At 38.2% G+C, this 21,696-nt stretch overlaps 1 protein-coding gene across 1 annotated transcript in view; it reads left to right on the top strand.

The window, feature by feature from the left end:
* LOC308349946 (L-lactate dehydrogenase A chain) overlaps positions 1 to 21,696 on the top strand; it is a gene marked incomplete at both ends in the record, with an annotated part of 61,348 nt that overhangs the window by 20,494 nt on the left and 19,158 nt on the right. Inside the window, 3 exons of the mRNA XM_080814897.1 lie at positions 4,414 to 4,531; positions 10,252 to 10,425; positions 21,336 to 21,509. Coding sequence (XP_080671023.1) covers positions 4,414 to 4,531; positions 10,252 to 10,425; positions 21,336 to 21,509 — 466 coding nt within the window. The remainder of the gene's footprint in view (positions 1 to 4,413; positions 4,532 to 10,251; positions 10,426 to 21,335; positions 21,510 to 21,696) is intronic.

The following is a 21,696-nucleotide window of genomic DNA, read 5'->3' as shown; positions in this document are numbered from 1 at the left end:
TGTAGATGGTTTTGGGTATGTTGACATCTTAACAATATTAGGTGTTCTAATCTAGGATCATGTGATGTCTTTCCACTTATTTGCATCTTCTTCAGTTTGTTTCAGCAATGTTTGTAGTTTTCAGTGTACAGCCTTTTGCTTCTCAGGACACCTGGGTAGCTCAGTCAGTTAGGTGTCTGCCTTTGGTTCAGGTTATGATCTCAGGGTCCTGGGATTGAGCTGCACGTTGGGCTCCCTGCTCACCGGGGAGTCTGCTTCTCCCTTTCCCTCTGCCCCCCTGCTCATGCTCTCCCTCACTGTCTCTCTCTCAAATAAATAAAATCTAAAACAAAAAACAAACAAACAAAAAAACACAAACCTTTTGCTTTTTAAAATGTTTTCAGGGGCGCCTGGGTGGCTCAGTGGGTTAAAGCCTCTGCCTTCAGCTCAGGTCATGCTCCCAGGGTCCTGGGATCAAGCCCTGAATTGGGCTCTTTGCTCAACAGGGAGCCTGCTTCCCCCTCTCTGCCTGCCTGCCTCTCTGCCTACTTGTGATATCTGTCTCTCTGTCAAATAAATAAATAAATAAATAAAATCTTTTAAAAAATGTTTTCAAAGATATTATTTAATCTTCATGACAACCTTGGGAGATAGGTACTGTTATCATCTCCACTTATAAACAAGAATACTGAAGCATAGATATTAAGTAATTTTGCCCATGGTCAAGTCGCTAATATGGGTGAATGGGCTAGAATTCAAACCTTGGCAATGTGGACACAAGTCCTGTTGTGTTCCTAAAAACTTTACTGGATTATTTAGATAATTAAAAAAAAAAAAACCGGCAGAGGAAGGTGAAAAGAAGCAAAGCCAGTTAAATTCCAAAACCTCAAGAAAGGCTGAGGAATTAGAAGTACCAACTGTCTCACAGAGTTGAGGTAAGGGATGGGACAAACATAGGAGAATTGGTTCAAAGTTTATATGATCAGAAGAAAACCACCAGATTCTCTTCTGCACCTTACTCAAACAAGCAACCACCTCTCACATATCAGCAGGCAAGGGGAATGAGTATATTCTTTGGAGAAATTGAATCAGACAGGTTCTTCATTCAAGACAATAAAGACAGGCATCTTACTAAAAGCAGTAGGATTAGTTGAAGGCACATTGAAGCAGGAACCCTGTGACTTCCACTGGGTTTCTAGAAAGCAGATTGTCAAAGATGGAATATAGAAAAGAGATGAAATTAGAGAACCAGTCAGGAATTCCCATTACTCATTGGTATTTCAGTAAGAAAAAAGAAAGGGAAGAAAATTATTCAAGAAATAAAAGGAAAAGTCTAAAACTAAAATGAGTTTGCAGATAATAAAGAATTTATTGGGAAAAAAAAGAATTTGTTGAATGGGGCAGCTGGCTGGCTCAGTCATTGGAGCTTGTGACTCTTGATCTTGGGGTTCTGAGTTTGAGCCCCACATTGAGTGTGGAGATTACTTAAAAATAACATCTTTTTAAAAAAAAACTTTTATTTATTTGACAGAGAGTGAGAGCACAAGCAGGGGGAACAGTAGAGGGGGAGGGAGAAACACATCCCCCACTGAGCAGGGATCCTGATGCAGAACTCGAGCCCAGAAACCTGAGATCATGACCTGAGCCGAAGACAGATGCTTAACCATCTGAGCCACCCAGGCACCCCTTAAAAATAAAATCTTAAAAAAATTGATTGAGTGCTCAGCACAATGAATCAAAGGCATATTATCATGAAATTTATATATATTACATATTGGTGTATAATATCAAAGGCATATTATTGTGAAATTTCAGAACTCCACTTGTGAGAAAAGGTCAGTTGTTGGAGCCCATTTATTTCCTACTAGAATCCATAGTATACTGGTAAATACCCAGTTCACATTGATGTGCATTGTGGGATAATGGAAAGTGATGAAAGACATTAAAATATGCATCTTTATATAGTTTATTGACTTCAAGGAATATATAGGGTGTAAATGAGTACCATAACACCTGCATATATCACTGTATGGCAGACTTTAAAGCATAGCAGTATGTCCTACTTCCTTCTGCTGTACAGAGTAAAGTGGTCCTAGCAGTTTTCTTTAGATTGATTTTAATTCTCTTACTTATCTCTTACTTTACTATTCTCTTACCTTACCATGGTTATTCTAGGACTCCCTGGAACGATCATAACTGTTCTCTCTCTCTTTATTTTTAATTTGAGAGAGAGTGGGGGCAGAAGGAGAGGGACAGAGAGACTTAAGCAGACTCCATTCTGTACATGGAGCCAAACACTGGGCATGATCCCATGACCCTGAGATCACGACCTGAGCCCAAACCAGAGACTTAATTGACTGTGCCACCTAGGTACCCCACTCATAACTATTCTTAAAAGATTCTGACAGGCTAAACAAACCCAAACTCTCTATTTGGAATTCTATTTGAGAAATGACTCACATAGATATTGTTAGTTCTTAAAAAACAAAAACAAAAACGAACTTTTAGGAATTATTTGAGTTCTGTCTTTGGCAATCAAGACAAACAGAGCTGGGAAGATTCCCTTGAAAAGAGAATTGTCTGGTAATTTGTTACGAAGAGATATAATTCAAATTGGAAACATAATTTAAAAGCAGGCTGTGTTGGTTATTATTGTTACTCAGCTCCAAACCCAGTTTTCTGTATTCTGTGGTGCTGGTGCTGGATCTTTGCATAATCTTTTTCTCCTTTACCAGTTAGCATCTTGTTAGGTTCTGCCAATAGGCAGGAGTGGAGGAGTGGAGGAGCAGAGCAGGAGTGGAGAAATGACCTCCGTCCTGTTTGCTTATTGTTTTGGTCATTTTCATCTCAGCTGCAGTCCTTGCCTCAGTGGTAGCAGTTGGTTCTAGCTTCCAATTTCTTTTGGAGCTCCGAGCCTCATTTTGCCCATTCAGTGGTATCAGTAGTAGCCAGGTTTTGCTTCTTCCAGAGTTCTGAGCCTGGCTCCATGAAGCACCTCCTTTAGTCTTTCTCTTTGTTCCCTCATTCTTGGGGTAGTAGATTCAAACTATGATTTCTATCTCTGGGTTACCTCGAATGTTCCCTTTTTGTCCTTTCAGCCCTCCCAACAGCTGTCTCACCAATTCCCTATATTAAATACCTCCTGTTGAAATGCTTAGAGTGGTTTCTGTTTTCCTGTACAGATCCAAATATATAGACTAATATAAAAATGGATCTATAAACATTATCTGGTTTTCTTTTCAATTAGAAGTGATATGTGATCCTTCTGGGTGAAACTCCTTATCTTCCTTATGTTCCTGATATATAACACATAGTTTAGTACATTTTAGAAGCTACAGTTTTCCAGAAAGTTCAGATGGCATCTGATCTGAGAAAAAAGGGTAGCAAATAGGGACTTTGATCCCTTTCTCTTCTCATCTTTAGAATCTGGCCACTGGAATATGAGGGAAAACTCTCCTTCTATGTAGTTCTGTATTCTGTTTCATTTGGTAAACTCAATTCAAATCAGAGTAAGCAAAAAAGAGACTATACAGATTTTCCTGGACTTATGATGAGGTTACATCCCAATAAACTCATCATGAGTTCAAAATGTATTTAATACACCTATTCCATCTGTCATATCTTAGCCTAGCCTACCTTAAGCATGCTCAGAACAATTACATTACATTATTGTGGATGTAACTACAGTCTAAGCTAATGTAATTAGCTAATTAATGTAATGTAATAATGTAATGTAATATTGTAATAATGTAATAATGTAAGCTAAATAATGTAATAAGCTAATTACATTAGCTTAGAGTTGGGCAAAACCATAAAACACAAAGCTTATTTTATAATCAATCATTGAATATCCCATGAAATTTATTGGTTCTGAAAGTAAAAAACAGAATAATTGTTAAGTGTATCCATTGTTTACCTCATGCTTGTGTGGCTGACTGGGAGCTATGGTCTGACTGTATGCCCATCTACCCCTAGGTTGGAGAGCCAATGTTACATGTACTATGCATGAAATGGGTTCCCACAAGGGGCCACCTTTTTATTTTAGTCATAAGGATGCATACTAAAAACTTCAGCCAATTCAGAAATTAGGCATAAAGGTTAAATGTAATAAAATCCTTTGAAGGAACTTAATAGCTTTTCGTCATTCTTAAACTATTATCTGAAGTGGGAAAAGAGCCACTTGTGAAAAAATTATCAATTAGTTTTGAAGGCAAAGCATTTAGTAATATTTGCTACATTCTTACCTTGGCTTCTTTCTGGTCACGCTAGCTATGCACACTCACACACTATCACTTTTATAGCATTTTTTTCTATTAGAATATAACTGTACTTTGATTATAAAGTAGCCACACACGAATTTTTCTTTTTATTTTTTAAATACTGAAGTAAGAACATTCTTCAGAACATGTTATTCAAAACTTTCATGTATTTTAGGATTTGGCTGATGAACTCGCCCTCGTTGATGTCGCAGTGGACAAATTGAAGGGAGAAATGATGGATCTTCAGCATGGCAGTCTTTTCTTTAATACTTCAAAGATTACCTCTGGAAAAGGTTAATTTTAATTTAAAGAGTTCTTTTCAGAGTTTTAAAAAAGAGTAATGAATTTTACCAAACTGGTCTCCGTAAATATAAAATTAAAAATACCACCACTCTCATTAGGACGTACAGTTTAAAAAGTTAATTTTTTATTTTTAAATCATTTTAAAAATGATTTTATTCATTTATTCGAGAGCAAGCACAAGCAGGGGGATTATAGGGGTGCCTGGGTGGCTCAGTTGGTTAAGCTTCTGACTTTGGCTCAGGTCATAATCTCAAGGTCCTGGGATCAAGCCCCACACTGGGTTCCCCACCCAGTGGGGAGTCTGCTTCTCCGTTTTCCTCTGACCCTCCCCCTGCTCATATTCTCTCAAATAAATGAAATCTTTAAAAAAAGAAACAATCATTGTAAAATTAATTATGAAATGCTTGACATATAAAAAGAATTTAAGTATATCAAGCATCAATGTATCCAACACCCAGGAAAAAAAATAAAACATTACTAATTTAGTTGTATGTTCTGTGTTACATCTATTCATGTCTCAATCCTGAATATACTGGTTATCTTTACCATGCATTTCTTTTACACCTGTTTTTAGTGACTTACCTCATATTGTATAATTAATAGATATAATTGGCATAAATACATTTGGATATAAACATGACTAATTCTTTTTTTTTATTACCAAATAATGTATTATTTGTCCCAGGGGTACAGGTCTGTGAATCATCAGTCTTACACATTTCACAGCACTCACCATAGCACATACCCTCCCCAATGTCCATAACCCAGCCACCGTATCCCTATCACTACCCCGAGCAACCTTCAATTTGTTTTGTGAGATTATGAGTCTCTTATGGTTTGTCTCCCTCCTGATCCCATCTTGTTTCATTTTTTTCCCTCCCTACCCCCTATGACTCCCACCCTGCCTTAAATTCCTCGTACCAGAGGGATCATATGATAATTGACTTTCTCTGATTGACTTACTCCGCTTAGCATAATAACCTCTAGTTCCATCCACATCTTTGCAAATGGCAAGATTTTGTTTTTTTATGGCTGCATAGTATTCCATTGTGTGTGTGTGTGTGTATACCACATCTTCATCCATTCATCTGTTGATGGACATCTGGGCTCTTTCCATAGTTTGGCTATTGTGGACATTGCTGCTATAAACATTCAGGTGCATGTGCCCCTTCGGATCACTACATTTGTATCTTTAGGGTAAATACCCAGTAGTGCGATTGCTGGGTCATAGGGTAGCTCTATTTTCAACTTTTTGAGGACACACCATACTGTTTTCCAGAGTGGCTGCACCAGCTTGCATTCCCCACCCTCATCGGGCTCCCTGCTCAGCTGGGAGTCTGCTTCTCCTTCTCCCTCTGACCCTCCCCCTGCTTGTGCTCTCTCTGCCTCTCTCTCTTTAAAAAAAGGGGGAAAAAAAGTACACAGAACTTCCCTATGAAAGTCTACTAATTGGGAGTATTCAGTTGCCTTAAATATCCGTATGTTTTATATCAGTTAATTTACTGAATCAGTTCAGTGGAGTCAGGTTAAAAGAGCTCCTACTGTATTAAAATACTTTTAAAAAAGATCATTCTGGCTTACTTTCTGGTAATGTGGCAGGATAAACACCTGGATCAGTCTTTCTGCTGTAAATTACAAAATTCCTGCATAAAATATAAAAGAAAGATGTTCTCAATCCTTAAAGAATTCATTTAGAATTGATATGCTCTTAATAAAGACATTTTCAGAATAGGCATTGAGTGAAGTCAGGAAACTAGAGAGTTAAGCAGAGCATTGTAGCTAGTTTTTACTAGCTAGCATTAGTCAGACTTTGTGAACTTCAATTTTGGTTTCCACTGCCTCACAGGATTTAGGAGACTGGAGACAGGGCTTAATTTGGGGAGTTCTATAGGAGTTAACTTCATAAAGCTGGGGTTAATAAACTCTTTTTTGTAAAGGGTCTGATATGTTAGGCTTTGTGGGATCTATAGCCTCTGTCAAAACTACTCAACTCTGCTCTTGTTCTAAAGTGGTGATCAACAGTATGTAAATGGATGTGGCAATGTTTCAGTGAGATTTTATTTACTAAACCAGGCGATGGGCCAAATGTGGCTTGCTGGCTCTCATTTGGCAATTCCTTAATATAAGGATGATCTTGAAGTAATTCGTTTCTCCCTATCTCTGGGGACTGACAGTAAAATTGAGTATCTCAGCTGCTTGAGTAAAGGAAGGAAATGGTGGCCAAGATTGTAGATACCAGCTGGCCCTTATATGAACTCCAAAAAAAAAAAAAACAAAAAAAACTCAGGCAGTCTTAAGACATAAGATAATCTTGGGGCATCTGGGTGGCTTATTCGGTTAAGTGTCTGACTCTTGGTTTTTGCTTAGGTCAGGAATTCATGGGTCAGTGGGTCAAGCAGCTCCACATTCAGTGGGAAGGCTGCTTGAAGGTTTTCTCCCTCTGCCCTTTCCCCCACTTTCTCTTCCTCCCTCAAATAAATAAATACATCATAAAAAAAAAAGACTTAAGGTAGTCTCTGGAAGAAACCCACTTTATTTCAGGGCTCAAAGAAGTTCCACAAATAATATTCCAAAAAAGTGAACATCTCACAGTAGGACTGATTAAATCTACCAAGAAAATGCATGAGCAAGAACCAGCAGCAATAACGGAAAAGGCTACCATAGATTTCAGATGTTGAAACACAAATTAGAAATTAACTATAATTATTCCACATAAAGAAATAGAGGACCAACTTGAAAATATCAGTATAAGACAGGAAAACCAGTATTTTTAAAATAGCCAAATACAAGGGTGCCTGGGTGGCTCAGTCAGTTAAGTGTCCAACCCTTGATTTCAGCTCGGGTCATGATCTCAGGGTCATAGAATTGAGACCTGTGTTGGGCTCTGTGCTCAGTGCAGAATCTGCTTGAGATTCTCTCTGCCTCTCCCCGCAACTCTCTCCTCCTCTCTCCAATAAGTAAGTAAATAAATAAATTCTTAAAAAAGAAAAGTAAAATAGTCAAATATAACTTCAAAATATGAAATAGAATGAAATAAAAGAAATTAATGGATTTAATAATAGAGCGGACACATTGAAGAAGGAAATGATGAATCTAAGGCAATTACAAAGAAGACAGCAAGAGGGGTGCCTGGGTGGTCAGTTGGTTAAGTGTCTGCCTTCTGCTCATGTCATGAGCCCAGGGTCCTGGGATCAAGTCCCACATGGGTCTCTCTGCTCAGCGGGGAGCCTGATTCTCCCTCTGCCTCTCCCCCTGCTTGTGCTTTCTCTCTCTCAAATACATTTTACTGGGCAATCAGGCCATCACCATGGTGAAGCTGAGCAGAGAGGCCAAGCAAATAGAGGCTGGGGCAGCTCTTCAAAGATGGCCAATATGCCACCCACTGGGACTTTAGTCCTCCCATGATTTACCAGGGATTTTAGAGATGTACAGATCCTGGAAAGCCTGAACCAACTGTTTTGAACCTGCTTTGGGGATAAAGGACTATTTGGTTATTTGGATTTGGAAGCAAGCAATAGACAGGAGCAACATGAAAGGCATGCACACTAGCTGGGATAAGAGATGGGACCTCATTCAGGCATTCACCAGTTGGATAGAACAGGCTTCTTACCACACAGACGCCCCAATGCTGAATCGTTTTTTAAGAACCATATAAAAGGGGCACCTGGGTGGCTCAGTGGGTTAAAGCCTCTGCCTTGGGCTCAGGTCATGATCCCAGGGTCCTGGGATCGAGCCCCGAATCTGCTCTCTTGCTCAGCAGGGAGCCTGCTTCCCACCCCCTCTCTGTCTGCCTCTCTGCCTACTTGTGATCTCTCTCTGTCAAATAAATAAATAAAAAGAACCATATAAAAGAAAAACTGTTTTTAGCTCAGTCTGGCAGATGAGGATCTAAGGGTCAGAGGAGCAGGCAAAGTACTTGTCCAGGGCCAGTCACAAGAAGTGGCAGAGTCAGGGTATAGACAGTTGGACCTTAGAGCCTTCGCTCCAGATCATTATGGTTTGCTGTATCTTGGAGGTTTGAGTTATATTTACAAAGGAAAATAACAGGTGAAGAGATGATGGCATTAACAGAATCAGGGGACCTGGAAAATCTGACATAAAATTAAGACACAAAGCTAATAATATAATTTGGAGGCAGATGATGAAAAGACTTGATATTTTACTTTGGTAGAAAGTTTAATTGTATTTGTTGGACATTGTAATATTTCAAATAATCTGAATTGCGGAGAAATGACTCCGCAGAGTTGAGGGGGCAGGAGGAGGGGAAAGAGGGATGGGGAAAGAGAGATTGAGAGATTACTTTCGATTTCTATGGTTAGATAAGACTTTATAGAAGGTAAATGTCAAGCAAGGTCTTTGAACAAGAATTAGTAAACTGCGCAGAAAAAAAAGGACTTCCTCCTGTAGGTCTTTTACTTGATACAAAGGAGAGATAATTTCCTAGAAAATGTTTGAAACATGTCAGGCTAAGACATGCCATCTTTCTAAGTTTATCTTTCTAGTTAAAATCTTTGCTGAGACAGGGAAAACATTAAAATGCTTATGGCTTATAAATTATCTCCTGTTTTAGATTAGAAAAATATGAAATGGCCATAAGTGGAGATACAATAATGTCTTTTTTAAAAAAATTTATTTATTTGACACATAGAGAGAGAAATCACAAGTAGGCAGAGAGGCAGGCAGAGAGAGAGAAGGAAGCAGGCTCCCCGCTGAGCAGAGAGCCCTATGCGGGGCTTGATCCCAGGACCCCGAGATCATGACCTGGGCTGAAGGCAGAGGCTTTAACCCACTGGGCCACCCAGGTGCCCCGATACAATAATGTCTTTAAAATTCAGCAGATTTCCTTTTTTAAAAGGAGGCTGGGGACACCTGGCTGGCTCAGTTTGAAGAGCATGCAACTCTTGACCTCGGGCCATGAGCTCAAGGTATATAATGCTTTTTTAAAAGTCCACTATGGGATAGTGAGCATCATATCATGTTATCATTGGATTTAATAGGTGAAACAGTTGTATGACTGGTCATTAGACTTAGAAAGTAGTTTATACCTTCCTGTGAGGATCAAGAACTTCTTTGTGATCTCAAATCTAGTCCCTTATAATAGAGGTAAATACATGCTCTCTTAGAATCTTGAAACAGACAAATTTTCAGAGTTCTAAGCTTCATACAGTGTTTCTAAGAGGCCAGAGCATGCTGACTTGCATTGCCTCAGGCCTTAAAAAGAAATGAGAACGTGGGCTAAAAGAGATGGTAGGTTATGTTATTATTCAAAAAAAAAATGTGAGAACTGGTAAGTCATAGTAACAAAGCCTCCTTCAGGTTATGTGATGTAACATTGCTACGTGGAAAGTCTTCATCTGTAAATGCCAGTATGAAGGTAGATGTATACCTTATTTGTTTATTTATTTATGATAGATGAGTACTTTATTTTTTAAGATTTTTATTTATTTGAGAGACAAAGAGAGTGTGACTGTGGGGGAGGGCAGAAGGAGAGGGAGAAACAGACTCCCTGCTGAGCAGGAAGCTGAAGCAGGGCTCAATCCCAGGGACCTGGGATCATGACCTGAGCTGCAGACACTTAACCGACTGAGCCACTCAGGCACCCTGATAGATGAGTACTTTAATACCAAGGTCTTACAATAGACTTTTAAAGAAGTAAGGCACAGTAATTATGGCATTCTTGATCCAAGTATTGCCTTCTGTTTCTTTTTAGATTACATAGTATCTGCAAACTCCAAATTAGTTATTGTGACAGCAGGTGCACGGCAACAGGAGGGAGAAAGTCGCCTTGCCCTGGTGCAACGGAATGTGAACATCATGAAATCAATCATTCCTACCATAGTCCAGCATAGTCCTGACTGTAAGATGCTTATTGTTTCAAATCCAGGTAAGTCTTTTATCCTCCCTTTAACTGAATAAGGATGATCTTTCCATACTATTTTTAAAAAACAACTTCACTGAAGTAATGTTTATGTACAATAAACTGTACCCATTCAAAGTATATAATGATTTTTCCAGCTTTATTGAGATACAATTGACATAATGGGTAATGTGTATAATACAATGATTTGATAGACTTGTACATTGCAGAATGATTACCACAGTAGGGTTAGTTAATACTTCCAATACCTCACATAATTACCATTTCCTTTTTATGGTGAAAACATTTAAGATTTACTCTCTTTGCAGGTTTTAGGTATATAATACAGTATTGTCAACTATAGTTACCATGCTGTACCTTAGATACTCAGAACTTACTCATTTTACAACCGTAACTATAAACATCTCTCCATTTCCCCCCTTCCCCAGCCCCTGGCCACCACCTCTTTGTTTTTATGAGTTTGACCATTTTAGAATCCACATGTAAGTGACATCATTCAGTATTTGTCTTTCTCTGTCAGACTTAACTTCACTTAACATAATGCCTTCAAGATCCATCCATGCTGTCACAAATGGCAGGATTTCCTTCTCTCTCATAGCTGAATATTAAATTGTATTTATATAATTTATACAATATAAATTGTAATTATATAATTTATATAATAAATATATATGGCTGAATATTAAATTGTACATATACAATATTAAATTGTATACATATCTATCTATCTATATTTTATATCTTTTTTTTAAGATTTTCTTTCTTTATTTGACAGAGAGAGAGATCACAAGTAGGCAGAGAGGCAGGCAGGAAGTTGGGGGAAGCAGGCTCCCTGCTGAGCAGAGAGCCCGATGTGGGGCTCGATCCCAGGACCCTGGGATCATGACCTGAGCCGAAGGCAGAGGCTTAACCCATTGAGCCATCCAGGCGCCCCTATATATATATATCTTATATATTTTTTCTTCTTGTGCAGCGTTTATTCCCATGACACATTCATTCCATAACTAGAAGCCTGGATCTCCTCCTCCCCTGAACCCATTTTGCCCAACCTCCTCACTCCACTCCCCTTTGGCAACTATCAATTTGTTCTCTGTATTTATAGGTCTGATTCTGCTTTTCGTTTGTTTATTTATTTATTTATTTTTTTGGATTCCACTTATGAGTGGAGTCATATGGTATTTATCTTTCTCAGTCTGATTTATTTCAGTTAGCATAAATACCATTTAGGTCCATCCATGTTTTCTCAAATGGCACAATCTCATTTTTATGGTTGCATAATATTCCATTATATACTACATTTTCCTTATCCATTTGTCTATTGTTGGACACTTACATTGCTTCCATATCTTGACTATTGTAAATAATGCTGCAAAAAAATAGGGGTGCACATATCTTTTTAAATTAGTGTTTTCTTTTTTTCGGGTAAATACCCAATAGTAAAATAATTGAATCATATGGCATTTCTGTTTTTAATGTTTGAGGAACCTTCATACTGTTTTCCGCAGTGGCTGCAACAGTTCACATTTTCACTAACAGTGCACAAATGTTCTTTTTTCTCCACATCTTTGCCAACACTTGATGTTTCTTATGTTTTTGATTTTAGCCTTTCTGACAGGTGTGAGGTGATTTCTTGTGGTTTTGATTTGCATTTCCATGATGATGAATAATGAGCATGTTTTCATGTATCTGCTGGCCATCTGTATGTCTTCTTTGGAAAAATGTCTGCTCATGTCTTTTGCCCATTTTTTAATTGGGTTTCATTTGGAGAGGGTTGAATTTTATAAGTTCTTTATATATTTTGGATACTAACCCTTTATCAGATACATCATTTGCAAATATCTTCTCCCACTCCATAGGTTGCCTTTTAGTTTTGTTGATTACTTCCTTTGCTGTACAGAAACTTTTTATTTAGATGTAGTCCCAATAATTTATTTTTGATTTGGTTTCCTTTGCCTTAGGAGACATACCTAGAAAGAAATTGCTATGGCTCATGTCAGAGAGGTTACTGCCTGTGCTCTCTTCTTGGACTTTAATGGTTTCCTGTCTCACATTTAGGTCTTTCATCTATTTTGAATTTGTTTTTGTGTGTGGTGTAAGAAAGTGGTTCAGTTTCATTCTTTTGCATGTGGCTGTCCAGTTTTCACACATTATTGAAGAGACTGTCTTTTTCCCATTGGATATTCTTATAGTTGTGGGTTTATCTCTGGGTTTTCAATTCAATTCCATTGATCTACATGTTTTTTTCTTGTGCCAATAACACACTGTTTTGAATACTACGGTTTTGTAATATAACTTGAAGTCCAGAACTGTGAGGTTTCCAGGTTTGCTTTTATTTTTCAAGGTTGCTTTGGTTATTTGGGGTCTTTGTGGTTCTATACAAATTTTAGGATTATTTGTTCTAGCTCTGTGAAAAATGCTGTTGGTATTTTGAAAGGTATTGCATTAAATATGTAAATTGCTTTGGGTAGCATGGACATTTTAACAGTGTTTGTTCTTCCAATCCATGAGCATGTCTTTCCATTTCTTTGTGTCATCTTGAGTTTCTTTCATCAGTGTCTTACAGTTTTCAGAGTACTGGTCTTTCATTTCTTTGGTTAGATTTATTCCTAGCTATCTTACTGTTTTTGTTACAATTGTAAATGGGACTAATTCCTAAATTTCTCTTTCTGCTCCTTCATTATTAGTGTATAGAAATGTAACAGATTTCTGTATGTTGATTTTATATCCTGCAACTTTATTGAATTCATTGATCAGTTCCAGCAGGTTTTTGTGGATTCTTTTAGGTTTTCTATATATAGTATCATGTTATGTGCAAATACTGAAAGTTTCTCTTTTTCTTTGCTGATTTGGATGTCTTTTGTTTCTTTATGTTGTCTGATTGCTGTGGTTAAGACTTCCAGTACTATGTTGAATAAAAGTGGTGAGAATGGATATCCCTGTCTTGTTCCTAACGGTAGAGAAAAGCTCTCTGGTTTTCCCCATTGAGGATAATAGTAGCTGTGTGTTTTTTCATATATGGTCTTTATTACCTTGAGGTATGTTCACTCTAAACCTACATTGTTGAGGTGTTTTATCATGAATGGATGTCATGCTTTGTGAAATGCTTTTTCTGCATCTATTGAATGGATCATATGGCTCCTACCCTTTCTTTTATTAATGTGGTGTGTCACATTGATTGATTTGAGAATATTAAACCATTCCTGCAACCCAGGAATAAATCCCACTTGATTGTGGTGAATTATTTTTTTAATGTATTGTTGTATTTGGTTTGCTAGTATTTTATTGAGAATTTTTGCATCTATGTCCATCAGAGATACTGGCCTATAGTTCTCTTTTTTAGTGATGTCTTTATCTGGTTTTGTTCTCAGAGTAATGCTGGTCTCAGACTGAATTTGGAAATTTTCCTTCCTTTTCTGTTTTTTGGAATAATTTGAGAAGAATAGGTATTAACTCTTCTTTAAGTATTTGGTAGAATTTGCCTGTGAAGCCATACGGTCATGGACTTTTGTTTGCTGGGAGTTTTTTTTTTTTTTAATTTTATTTATTTATTTGAGAGAGAATGAGTGAGGGAGAGCATGAGAGAGGAGAAGATCAGAGGGAGAAGCAGACTCCCCAAAGAGCTGGGAGCCCGATGCGGGACTCGATCCTGGAAGTCATGACCTGAGCCGAAGGTAGTCGCTCAACCAACTGAGCCACCCAGGTGCCCTGCTGGGAGTTTTTTGATTAGTGATTCAGTTTCTTTGCTGGTTATCAATCTGTTCAAGTTTTCTAGTTTTTCTTGCAGTTTTGGTAATTTATATGTTTCTAGGAATTTATCCTTTTCTTCTAGGTTGTCCAATTTGTTGGCATATAGTTTTTCATAATATCCTGTTATAATTGTTTATATTTCTGTGGCGTTGATTGTTATTTCTCCTCTCTCATTTGTGATTTTATTTCCTTGGGTTTTTTCTCTTTTCTTTCTTTCTTTTTTTTTTAAGATTTTATTTAATTTGTTGGAGAGAGGGAGGGAGGGAGAAAGCACAACCAGGGGAATCAGGAGGCAGAAGGAGAAACAGGCTCCCTGCTGAGTAGGGAGCCCCATGTGGGACTTGATTCTAGGACCCTGGGCTCACGACCTGATTAGAAGGCAGACACTTAACCAACTGACCACCCAGGCATCCCTTCTCTTTTCTTTTTGATGTTTGGCTAGAGGTTTATCAGTTCTATTAATCGTTTCAAAGAACCAGCTCCTGGTTGCATTGATCTGTTCTATTATTTTTTTAGTTTCTATATCATTTATTTCTGCTCTAATCTTTATTATTTCCTTCCTTCTGCTGGCTTTATGCTTTTTCTTTTTCTGGATCCTTTAGGTGTAAGGGGAGGTGGTTTATTTGAGATTTTTCCTTGCTTCTTGAGGTGGGTATCTCTTGCTATATAGTTCCTTCTTAGGACTGCTTTCACTACATCCCAAAGGTTTTGGGCCATTGTGTTTTCATTTTCATTTGTTTCCATGTATGTTTTAAAATTTCTTCTTTGATTTCCTGGTTGACCCATTCATCGTTTAGTAGCATGTTGTTTAACCTCCATGTATTTGTGGTCTTTCCAAATTTTTTCTTGTGGTTGACTTTAGTTTTACAGTGTTGTGGTCAGAAAAGGTGCATGGTTTGACTTCAGTCTTTTTGTATTTGTTGAGGCTTGTTTTTGACCTGATATATGATCTATTCTGTGAATGTTCCACGTGCACTTGAAAAGAATGTGTATTCTGATGTTTTAGGATGGAATATTCTGAATCTATCTGTTAAGTTCAACAGATTCTTTCTTCTTTTTTTAAAAAATATTTTATTTATTTGACATTCAGAGAGAGTGAGAGAGCGAGAGTGTAAGCATACAAGGCAGAGAGAGGGAGAAGCAGGCTTCCTACTGAACACGGAGCCCGATGTGGAGCTCCATCCCAGGACCCTAGCATCAGGGCCTGAGCACAAGGCAGATGTTTAACCAACTGAGCCACCCAGGTGTCCCATGAGCAAACTGTTCACTGCCCAAGTGGGGATAGGAATAACACCTTCTAGGAGCTGTGCTGTGTGGTGGTCTTCTTCTCTAATGACCTGAGCCAAAGGTGGCACTTAACCCACTGAGACACCCAGGCACCCAGATTCTTTCTTCTTTTTCTTCTTTTTTTTTTTTTAAGATTTTTTTATTTATTCATGAGAGACGGAGAGGGAGAGAGGCAGAGGGAAAAGCAGGACCCTGGGATCATGACCTGAGCCGAAGGCAGACGCTTAACATCTGAGCCACCCAGGCACCCCAGATTCTTTCTTCTTGATCCATTCTGTTGTTGATGCTATCTATTGCAGTTTTCATTTCACTCGTTGTATTCTTCAACTCTAGAATTTGGTTCTTTTTTTAATGATTTCTATCTCTTCATTAATTTTCTCATTTTGTTTTCCTGATTTCCCTGAACTATTTCTGTGTTTTCTTGAAGCCCATTTACTTCCTTAAACCAAATATTTTGAACTCTTTGTTTGCTAAATCACAGATCTCCATGTCTTTGGGGTTGGTTACTGGAAGATTATTGAGATCTTTGGTAGTGTCATGTTTCCCTGATATTTTTTTGTTCCTTGAAGTCCTGTGTCACTGTCTTTGCATTTGAGGTAGTTGTAACCTCCTCTAGTCTTAGTTCAGGGCAGAAATGTCTTCTGTCAGCCCTGCTAGGAATTCTGAGGCTTTCTCAGACCTATGTGTATGCCTGCTTCACATATCTTACACCCTGTTGTGGCAGAATTCTTAAAGCTTCTGCGCCTGATTTTGACCCTCATTGCAGTAGGCCAGATGTTGACAGCCTCTCTTTTGCTTTCCCAAGGATGTGGCTTAAGTTGTAGTTTGCAGTCTCTTTCTGACCTACAGTTTTGGTCTAGCTTTCTGCCTGTGTTCACTAGCTGTTTGCTAATGCCCCCTCTTGCCATTGGAGTAGTACATACCGGGAGCCAACCATATAGTACATACCGGGAGCTGATCCACTGCCAAGGCATCCCCAGTGGCTCAAGGGCACACTTCTTGATGGAGTCCACAGCATATTTAGTAGGATCTGTATCTCGTACTGCCCCTTTGAGTGTCCTGTCTGCCACTGTCTTAGCTTCTCCTCATTCCCCAGTCATGCAGCACAGGACTCAATACTTTGAATGGGGTGAGAAAGAAGTGGGCTTCTTTGGCAGCAGTTTGTGTAGCTAGTGAAGGTAGATGCTTACTCACACACTCAGACTTTCCTTTATGGGAGAAATCATGAGCTAAGAATATCTCTTTTGGCACTGAGCTCTTCCACCTTGGGGGAGGAGTGATGTGTGTAAAGTCAGACTGCTCCTCTCACCCTCTACAATGCACCCAAACTCATTATTTTGCCCCAGTGGTGTGCTGGGACTTCTCTGCTGGAAACCTGGACTTCCAGAAAGTCTGTCCCATCCCTGGGTGGATTGTCTAAGATGGTGTTTTCCAGGGGCTCCTGGACTGCAGTAAAGTGGGGCTGGAATTGGCTCATGGGCCATTGCAGAGCCCACAGCTGGGACTGAAGCCTGACATGCCTGACACATGGGTGTGTGAGTCTCCTTCTGGGTTCCTTGGCATATAGTGCTGAATCCTACTGATCCAACAAAGGCACATTTGTCCATGGGTGGTTGCCAGATTGTTGGTTTACAATGCCTGACACATGGGTGTGTGAGTCTCCTTCTGGGTTCCTTGGCATATAGTGCTGAATCCTACTGATCCAACAAAGGCACATTTGTCCATGGGTGGATGCCAGATTGTTGGTTTTGAGGAGTGGGTGGTAAGAAGGTTTGTCTTATTTGGCTGTGTTGCTGATGTCATTCCACAGTGGGTATTGATAGATGTAATCACTCATGAAACCACCACCATAATCAAGATAAGTACATTTCCATTACCTCTGAAACTTTTCTTGTGCCTCTTTGCAGTCTGTCGCTTATTCTACCTCTGGCTCTGTTTTTTGGAATCTCGTATAATGGCACCATGCATTCATTAGTGAATGTAATCCTTTTTGTCGGGTTTCCTTCACCTAGCATGATTATTTTGGGATTCATCCATGTTGCTCAGTATATCAATGATCTGTTCCTTTATTTTTACAGCTGAAGAGTAATTAATCTTTCAAATAATTTAAAATTTTCTTTGTTTATCCATTCATATCCATTTATCCATTGGTAGATACTAGGTTATTTCCAGTTTTTGGCTATTATGAATAAAGCTGCTATAAACATTTGTGAACAAGTATTTTCATGGGTGTATGTCATTATTTCTCTGGGTAAATACCAGGATGGCTTACGTGGTATGTGTATGTTTAACTCTGTGAGAAGCTGCCAAACAGTTTTTCAAAGTGATTGTTCACTTTACATTCCCATTAGCACTAGAAGAGTGCTCCACTTGCTCCACATCCTTGACAACATTTGGTATTGTCAGTCTTTTCAGTTTTAGTCATTCTAATATCATTATGGTTTTAATTAACTGTATTCCCTTCATGATCAAAGATGTTGAGCATTTTTCTTGTGTTTCTTAGCTATTAGTATATTTTCTTTTGTGAACACTCTGTGCATCTCTTTTGTTAATATTTAAAAATTGTATCTTTTGACTTTTAATTCTTTTGACCTATAACTCAACCTTTAATTGTTGAATTATTAGAGTTCTTATATACATTGTATACAAGTCCCTTTGTCAGATATAGATATTACATAAGTTTCTTTCAGTCTGTAGTTTGCCTTTTTGTGTTCCTAATGGTATTTTTCAAAGAGTAAAGTATGTCTTTTGGTGAAGTCCAGTTTATCAGTTTCTTACCTATGTTTTATGCTCTTTTTTTTTTAAAACAATGTATTTTTTAAAGATTTTATTTATTTATTTCACAGACAGAGATCACAAGTAGGCAGAGAGGCAGGCAGAGCGAGAAGGAAGCAGGCTCCCTGCTGAGCAGAGAGCCCAATGCGGGGCTCGATCCCAGGACCCTGGGACCACGACCTGAGCCGAAGGCAGAGGCTTTAACCCACTGAGCCACCCAGGCGCCCCTGTTTTATGCTCTTTTGACTTTAATTTTATTATTATTATTTTTTAAAGATTTATTTATTTATTTGAGAGAGGGAGAGTGAGAATGAGCAGGGGGAGGGGTGTAGAGGAAAAAGCTCTCAAGCAAACTCAGCACTGAGTACAGAGCCCGATGAGGGGCTCCCTCTCATAGCTCTGAGATTGTGACCTGAGCCAAAATCAGGAGCCGGCCAACTGAGACAACCAGGCACCCCTATGCTCTTTTGACTTTTAGCTAAGAAGCCTTTAGCCCACCCTAAATCTGAAGATTTTCTCCTTTATTATTTCCTATAAGTTTTATCATTTTATCTTTTATATTTATGACTGCAGCTCATTTCATACTAATTTTAGTGTTTGATGTAAGGTGTCATTCATTTTTTTCAAAGATGATATCTAGTTCTTCTAGCAACGTTAAGAATAATTCTTTAATTTGAATTGCTTTGATAACTTTTTTGAAAATTATCATTTATGTGAGTCTATTTCTAGATTCTCTCTTTTTCTTCATTGATCTTCATATATATTCTTTTGTTATTATCACACTATCTTGATTACTAGTGTAATCTTCAAATCAGTTAATGTAAATTGTCTTTGCTCTTATTTTCTTTTTTTTCCCCCCTCTGTTATTCTTTTCTAAAATTACTTTGGGTATTACGTGTTGTTATCATTTTCAAATATTTTATAATTTCATAATTTTATAATTAGATCATCCATTTCTATAAAAAACACATGCTGGGATGTTAATTGGGATTGTTAAATCTATAGATTAATTTGGAGATTATATCTGAACACTGTTGAGTCTTCCAGTCCATGAATATGGAATATCTCTTCATGTATGTATGTCTTCTTTATTCTCTTTTAGCAGTGTTTTGTAGTTTTCAGGATATAGGTCTTACACAAATTTTATTAAATTATTCCTAAGCATTTCATATTTTTGATGCTATTATAAAAAATTGTCTTTACATTTCATTTTCCCATTGCTTATTGCTAGTATGTAGAAATACTACTGTTGTTTTCATATTGACTTTGTATCTTGAAAACATTGCTAAGATCACTTACTAATTCTAGTAATTTTGTTCAAATTCTTAAGATATTTTGTCTATATTATCTTGTCATCTATAAACAGAGTTTTATTAAGTTTAATTCTTTCTTTCCAATGTAAAGACCTATTTATTTCCTTGCCTTGTTCCACTGGTTAGGACCCCCCAGTACAAAGGTCAATGTAAGTAGTAATGAGATACAAATCTGCTGACTCTGGAGGCTTGTTTCCTTCCTCCTTTTGGTAGCTTATCAGAGAGCTGTACCAGCTGAACTGAGCCAGCTTATGAAGAGACAGCAAGGCCTTAAGCTGATAATCAGCATTACTGGCATCTGTGGCCCTTGGTCCTGGAAATACATATTCCTTATTATTGCTAGACCCAGATACTCCTTGATAAATTTCTTGTTACTTAAGGAAACTAAGCATTCCTTTCCCCCTCCAAAGCTAACTTATAGATATGTAACAGTGTGGTAGTGGGACTTGTTCCTGCTCTTGGAGGAGTTTCTAGAGAACACCCAGCTTGCCAGCCAAAGGAGGCTCCTCTGCACTTGGCTGTATTGTGTACAGAGGATCCCTGCCTGACTTGTGCTGTGGAATAATGACAGTTCAGAGCACACTGTGTGCTTCCTTATTTCTCTGCTTCTAACATTTTCTCCAGTAAATACTATTTATATCTCCATCCTCTGGTGTTAGTGGCATGTGTCACCCTTGCCCAAATAACAAGAGGGCACATACTTGCCTGATTGTTTTTCTTGTGGGGAAAGCATTCAGTCTTTCATCATTGAGTATGATGTTTAATGTGAATTTTTTATGAAATTCCCTTCGTTTTACAGTTGTAGAAAGTTTTTTTTTTAAGATTTTATTTAGAGAGAAAGAGCCCACTCGAGCAGGGGATGGGGCGTAGAGAGAGGGAGAAAGAAAATCTTGAACAGACTTGCTCAGCAGGAAGCCTGAAATGGGGCTCAACACAGCGCTCAATACCAGGGCCCTGAGACCAAGACCTCAGCCGAAATCAAGAGTCCAACACTCAGCTGGCTGAGCCACCTAGGCACCCCAGAAAGTTGTTTTTTTTTTTTTTTCATGAATGAATGTTGAATTTTGTCATTCACATCTGCATATGGCCCTGATCATGCATGTGGCCTTATTCTAGGTAGGAGATGCTGATAGATTAGATGAGGCTGTGGTGAGGGAGAGGCGAAATCTAGGTGTGCTTAAGAAGGTAGAATTAATTGACTGCTTATTTAATACAGATACATCATCTCAAGAGGGGTTTTTTTAATTTAAAATTCTTATCATGAATAATTTTTTTTAAAGCTTTTATTTATTTGACAGCGAGAGCAGGAACACAAGCAGGGGGAGTGGGAGAGGGAAAGCAGGCTTCCCACCAAACAGGGAACCCAATGTGGGGCTCCATCCCTGGACCCTGGGATCATGACCTGACCAAAGGCAGACGCTTAATGACTGAGTCACCTAGGTGCCCCATCATGAATAATTTAACCTTTTTAACACCTATGTGAGAGATAATCCTTATTTGTTTGTTGATTTGCTTCACTTTAGACTCTGTAATGAATCTGTATTTGATTTTAAGATAGTTTATCTAGGAGTGCCTGGGAGGCTCAGTTGGTTAAGCATCCAACTCTTGATCTCAGCTCCAGTCTTGACCTCAAGGTCATGAGTTCAAGCCCCATGTTAGATTCCATGCTAGGCATGGAGCCTACTTAAGAAAAATAATAAAATAAAAGTTTAAAAAGACAATTTATCTATTTAGGAAAGAAGATTTTCGAAGGAAGTTACCATTAATTTTTTTCTAACAAATTGTTCCTCCCAGTGGATATTTTGACATATGTGGTCTGGAAGCTAAGTGGCTTACCTGCAACTCGTATAATTGGAAGTGGTTGTAATCTAGACTCTGCCCGTTTCCGTTACTTAATTGGAGAGAAGTTGGGTGTCCATCCCGCAAGCTGCCATGGTTGGATTATTGGAGAACATGGTGATTCTAGTGGTAAGTATAAATCTATTATCATTATGTAATCATACTTATCTATAATCATGCTTATTTTCTTTAAAGTCCATTTTTTCCCTGATTTTAATATAGCTACATAACTTTCATTTTGTTGGTACTGCCCTGGTGTATCTTTTTCTATTCCTATACTTTGTCTTCTGTTCATGGATTTAGCTACTTCTCATAA

Source organism: Martes martes (assembly GCF_963455335.1).
Source record: "Martes martes genome assembly, chromosome: 10".
NCBI lineage: Eukaryota > Metazoa > Chordata > Mammalia > Carnivora > Mustelidae > Martes > Martes martes.
The sequence above is the reverse complement of the archived record's forward strand: the minus strand, read 5'-3'. Positions and strand labels throughout refer to the sequence as shown.